We start from the raw sequence: 6,190 nt of genomic DNA on the forward strand, positions 1-6,190 counted from the left end.
AAAGCAGAGGCGCGAGGACGGAGCGAGAGAGGCAGGGAGGAGAGGGCGCTGCGGGCGGAGAAAAGCAAGAGGGCCAGCGGCAGCACCGAGGCGCGCAGCAGGCAGGTGGCAGCGACGGCAATGAGGGCTGCGGATGGGCAGCAACTGTGACAGGAGAAGGCAGGAACGGAGCGGCGGGGTGCTGCAGCGGGGGAGGAGAACCGGGGACGCGAGGAACGGGCAACAAACGGCAGGGCAGGGGAGCAAGGGAGCGCGCGGTGGGGAGGAAACGCGGCAGAGGACGAGGGGGGCGGGAACAGCAGCGGAGGGAGGGGGCGAAAGCGAGGGGGCCGGAGAGGGGAGGGGGCCGGGAGAAAAGTAGGGGGTTGAAGAGCGGGGCGGGGCAGCGGCAGACGGTGGCAATGGATGGAAGGGCGGCAGGGGCAAGCGCAGCGCCAAGAGCGAGCAGAAGGGGGCCAGGGGCGGCAGGGGCAGAGGGCCCGGGGCGCGCCACCGGGCCCGCCAGGCGGCCAGCACCCGGCGCGGGCGGCAGGCGGGCACGGCGGAGGGACAGAGGGCCAAGCGCGGGGGCAAGTAACATCAGGCGAGACGGAGAGAACAGACGAGGGGGGCGCCGGACGGGGGAGGTGGAAAGCGCGGGGGGCGGCGGGTCCACGAAGCATAAGGAGGGGGTGAGCGCGTGCGGAGGCAGAGCAAGACAGGGCGGGTGAGTGCACGAAGGAGCGGGCGGGGGGGGAACCCCCGCGTAGGGCGGGCACAGTAGGAGAACAGGGTAAAAGGAAAAAGGGGGCCGCGAAGGGTCCGAAAGTGGGGGGGAAGAGAGGAAAAGCGGCAAAGACAAGGGAAGCGAGGGAGAGACGGGAAGGGAGCGAGCAGGACGGACAGACGGGGAAGGGGGACGGAGGGAAGGGCAAAGCAAAGGGAAGTAATGAAGCAAAGGCCAAGGAGAGGCCGACCCGGGAGGCGAGCGGGAGAAACGGAAGTAACAGGAGAGTGAGCGGCAGCGAGGGGAAGAGCAGAAGGGGAAAAGGGGCGCAGTGAGGGGAAGAACAGGAAAGGAGGGGGCAACAAGGGAACGGAGGAAAGGGAAGGAACGAGAAGCCAGACAAGCGCGGGGGAGGGAGAGAGAAGGGGGAACAGAGACCAAAGGGGGGAACAGGCAACACGGGGGCACGGCGCCGAAGGCCGAAACCACAAGGGAGGCCCGCGGGGCGGCGCGGGCAGGACGGTAGAACGGACGGCGGGGGGAAAAACCCCAAAAGGGACGAGGGAGCAGGGAAGGAGAAAGCAAACACCGGAGAGAAAGGGGAAGGAAACGGGAAGGAACCGGACAAGGGCGAAGCGAGGGGAAAGAGGAGAAGGGGAAAGGGCGCAACGGAAGGGGGAAAACTAGAAAGGGAGGTCCGACAAGGGAAAGAAAGAAAGGGAAGGAGACCCACACAAGGGAGAGGGGGAGGAGGGAAACGGGAGCCACGGGGGAGAAGCGCCACGGCGGGGAAGGAGGACGGGCGGGTCGGGACCACCAGCATGCCGTAAAGCGGAAAGCAAACGAAGGACAAAGGCGGGACGGCCGGCGCGCGAGGGCGGAGGAAGAGAAATCAGCCACAGAACCGTGGAAAAAAAAAAAAAGCCGCGAGGGGAGGCGGGCACCGCGGGGAGGGCCCACCTCGTGCGACCGAGGGGGCAGAAAGAGCACGGGCGAACAAAAAGAGGGGAGGATGAGGGGGCGCCGCTCCAAAAGGGAGAGAGGAGGGACTGGGGGACGGCGCACGGGAAACCAGGCGGCCGACGGGGCGAAGCGGGAGGGGACCGGAGCGACACGGACAGAAAAGAGCGAGCCGGGAGGCAGGCCACCAGGGGGGAGCAGACAAAGGACGGCGCGACTGGCCATCCGAACGAAGGCGTCTAAGGGCGAACCGAGGGGCCGCGAGAAGAAGAGGGACCGGACAGAAAGGAGGACCGGGGGGCCGAACGACGAAAAGCGGGAAGGTGACCACGCACGGCGCGGACGCGAAAAGACCGGAGGCGCAAGGGAGCGCGGCAAAGGAGGAAGCCACACACAGCAAGCAAGGGGGAGAGAAAGCAGGCGGGGCGGACAAGGGCGGGGGGCACAAGGGAGAGGGGGAAGGACACAGCAAAACGAAGGGGGGGGAGAGCGGAGAGCCGCACAGGGGGCAACAGAGAGGGCGGGGCGGGGGGAGCGGGAAAAGGAAGCACGGTATGAGGGGTGATCAGAGAGGCGAGAAGAGGAGGACGCAGGCACGGGAGGAAGAACGAACGAAGGAACGAGGAAGGCGAGGCACCAGGAAAGGTAGGAGTGACAAGGGAGAAGGCCCAAGCGAACCGGGCAAGAGGGCCCAGAGCGGATCAAGAGGCCGCGAGGAAAGAGGAGGGACGCGACGGACGGCAGGCGCAGGCCAAACGGCGGAAAGCGGGGAGCAGGCACGAACCCAGGCGGCACGACGGAGGCAGCAGACAGCAAGGCGTAAAGCAGGAGGGAGACGAACGAAGGAAGGCACAGAAAGCAGAAACAAACAAACGGAAAAGAGGGACAGGAAAGGGGGAAGGAAGAGGCCCGAGGGGCGAAACCGCATGGCGGCGGGGTAGACAAAGGAAAGGGGCGGGGCGCTACGAAGAATGCACGACAGAGGCCAGAACGAGAACAAGGGACAGGCGAAGCCGGACACTAGGAACGCGCACGCAGGCGGAACAAGGGCAAGCAAGAAGAGAGAGGGACGGCAGGGGCGGGGGGGCCGGGGGCGGGGAGAAGAAAGGGCGGGGGGGAGGGAAGGGCTTGCGCGGGGAGGGAGGGGCAGATCGGACAGGCGGGAAAGAAGGAGGGGGCGGCGGGTGGCGTGCGGCCGCGGGCAAGCAGACAGAAGGCCGAGCGGACAGACGAGGAAAGCAAGAGCAAAACGGGATGGGAACGGAGTGGGAGAAGAGGGGAACACGGGGTGAGGGGAAAAAGAGGCAGGCAGTCGGGGCGCAAACCGGGGGCCTCGCGGGAGGAGAGCAAACCAGGTCCGAAGGGGAAGCCGGAAATGAGGGCGGGAGGCAGAGAGCAGAGAGGGGGGGCCAGGCCGCGCGGGACCCAGACGGGCGCAGGGCGGCCGGGGAGGGAGGGCAAAGCAAGAGGGAGGGGGACGGGCGGAAGAAACAGGCCAAAAGCAGAGGACACAAGGAGACAAACATGAAGCAGACGCACGCAGGGCAGGGAGACAACACACAGAGGAAACGTCAGAGCGAGGGAAGAGAAGAAACAGCCGAGAGGGCAGGGGCCACCAGCGCGCAAGGAGGGGCGCACAGGTGGACCAAGGACAGGGAAGAGGCGGGGACGCCCCACCGGCCGGAAGACGGGGGCCGGAACAGGAAAGCGGGGCGGACCGCAAGGCGGGAGGGGGAAGAGAATGCCGGGGCCGGAAAGGGGACGCGGCGCTCGGAAGACGGTGGAGCCAGATGAGAGCCGCAGGAAGGGACAACGGCGCGCGGGGAGCACAGCAGGGGGAAGGAGCAAAGGGGAGCGCAGGGAGAGGGTGGGGGGCGAGACCCACGGCAGGCAACGGGTGCCGCCCAAAACGTGGCGGGGACCCCTCGCCACAAAAAAGAAGAAAAAAAAAAAACCAAAAACCGCGGAACAAGAGAAAAAGACAAGCGGACAGAGCCGCCCGACGAGCGGGCAGCAACAAGGCGAGGAGAGAGAGAGAGAGAGAGAGAGAGAGAGAAGAGAGAGAGAGAAAGGAAGAGAGAGAGGAGAGAGAGAAGAGAGAGAGAGAGAGAGAGAGAGAGAGAGAGATAAGAGAGAGAGAGAGAGAGAGAGAGAGAGAGAGAGAAAGAGAGAGAGAGAGAGAGAGAGAGGAGAGAGAGAGCGGAGAGAGGTGGCGAGCGAGGGGAGGGACCACGAGAAAACGCCCAAGAAGCACTGGCAAGTCAGGACGGATGGGAGGGCGCTAACGAAGAGGAAGGAAGTAGAGGGGGGGAGGAGGAGGGAGAGATAAAGAGCGGAGGACACAGGTGAAGAGGGGAGAAGACGGGTGGAAATGATGGGTGGTGGCGGGGTGGTTTTTTTGTTTTGTTTGTGGGTTTTTTTTTTTTGTTTCTTTTTTATGGGAGCAGGACGGTTTGGTAAGGGGGATGTGCGGGTACCGGAGGAGGGAGACCGCGGAGGAAGAGCAGGCAGGGGGAGAGGCGCAGCGGCTTAATTACACTATCGAAAACTTGTATTTTTTATAACAACAAAGTTTGGTCATAAGGAGCGAGAAGTGATAAGAAACCTGCATGGCTTAAAGGCGACGAGAAAGTGAGCACGGGACAGTGAAAGCACAAGAGCATTACAGAGACACGGACTGGACCCTGCCGTGACGTCCTCGTATCACTTGTACGCCACTCCTACACACAGTGCGTGCCGAGTACTGAGGACCCGTACATGTGTCGGCGCCTACTAAGCAAATCCCATTACATACACTCGCAATCTCGAAAACTCTCCTCCCTGATTCGCGAGCCCACGAGCCAGGAACACTCAGAACTTCTACACGTGTCCCAAGAAGTGCCGGAGGAGCGAGCGCGGCGGAGGAGAAAAGAGGGAGAGAGAGAGAGAGGAGAAAGAGAGAGGAGAAGAGACGAAGTCCTTAAGAAGAGAGTGGAATGAGAGAGAGAGAGAGAGAGAGAGAGAGAGAGAGAGAGAGAGAGAGAGAGCCTACAGGTCACTGACTTATCACTGACCTGTCAACCTGGCCTGTCTTCTCTCCGTGCAGACAGAGAACAGTGGCTACCACTGAGCACATAGGGCTCTGGTGAAAAGTATTGAACTATATTGAGAATAGAGTTGTCAATTGGAACTCAATCTAAAAGATTGGGGGTGTTTGGGTGGCGGCTGTGCACTGATGAGCTGGTATATAGCGCTATGTTATTTGCAGTATGATTAGTTTGGCTGTACCCCATCTCACCCTAGCCTTGCCTGGGAACAGTTGATCGGAGCAGAAGTGGTTGCTGGATGGATGCTGTTTCTAAAAAGAGAGAGAGACCCACTTTTCAACCTCATATTCATTATCTCCAGCCCCAAACCACTTTCTACATACACAACATGACCAAAAGCATGGGTATTAATATGGAGTTTGTCCACCTTTGCTGCTATAACAGCCTCTACTCTTATGGGAAGGCTTTCCAATAGATGTTGGAACATTGCTGTGGGGACTTACTTCCATTCAGCCACAAGAGCATTAGTGAGGTCGGACACTGATGTTGAGCAATTAGACCTGGCTCGCAGTCGGTGTTGCAATTCATCCCAAAGGTGTCCGATGGGGTTGATGTTTGGGCTCTGTGCAGGCCAGTCAAGTTCTTCCACAACGGTCTCGACAAACCATTTCTGTATGGACCTCAGTTTGTGAACAAGGGCACGCTGAAACAGGAAAGGGCCTTCGCAAAACTGTTGCCACAAAGTTGGAAGCAAAGAAACGTCTAGAATGTCATTGTATGTTGTATCGTTAAGAATTCCCATCACCGGAACTAAGGGGCCTAGCCCGAACCATGAAAAACAGCCCCAGACAAATATTCCTCCTCCATCAAACTTTACAGTTGGCACTATGCATTGGGGCAGGTAGCCTTCTCCTGGCATGCGCCAAACCCAGATTTGTCCGTCAGACTGCCAGATGGTGAAGCATGATTCATCACTCCAGAGAATGCTTTTCCACTGCTCCAGAGTCCAAGCTTTACACCCCTTACGTTACGCATGGGGATCTTAGGCTTGTGTGCGTCTGCTCAGCCATGGAAACCAATTTCATGAAGCTCCCGACCAACAGGTCATGTGCTGACATTGCTACCACAGGCAGGTTGGAACTTGGTAGTTAGTGAGTGTTGCAACCGTGGACATACGCACTAAGCTCTTCAGCACTCGGCGACCCCATTCTATGTGCTTGTGTGGCCTAACCTTGACGTTTCCACCTCACAATAACAGCTGAGCGTGGCAGCTCTAGCAGGACAGAAATTTGACAATCTGACTTGTTGGAAACGTGGCATCCTATGACGGTGCCACGTTGAAAGTCACTGAGCTCTTCAGTCCAATGCCAATGTTTGTCTATGGAAATTGCATGGCTGTGTGCTCGATGTTAAACACCTGTCAGCAACAGGTGTGGCTGAAATCCACTAATCTGAAGAGGTGTCCACATACATATATTTATATATAGTGTATCTGACA

The 6,190-nt window shown here is 59.7% G+C and overlaps 1 protein-coding gene across 1 annotated transcript; it reads left to right on the forward strand.

The window, feature by feature from the left end:
* Positions 1-401: 401 nt before the first annotated feature.
* On the forward strand, positions 402-3,460 carry LOC139028706 (damage suppressor protein-like). The gene is made up of 4 exons (XM_070446744.1): positions 402-671; positions 990-1,228; positions 1,418-2,062; positions 2,236-3,460. Exons 1-4 carry the CDS (start codon positions 402-404, stop codon positions 3,458-3,460), a joined length of 2,379 nt encoding a protein of 792 aa, XP_070302845.1.
* Positions 3,461-6,190: the final 2,730 nt, after the last annotated feature.

Source organism: Salvelinus sp. IW2-2015, linkage group LG14 (assembly GCF_002910315.2).
Source record: "Salvelinus sp. IW2-2015 linkage group LG14, ASM291031v2, whole genome shotgun sequence".
Taxonomy (NCBI): domain Eukaryota; kingdom Metazoa; phylum Chordata; class Actinopteri; order Salmoniformes; family Salmonidae; genus Salvelinus; species Salvelinus sp. IW2-2015.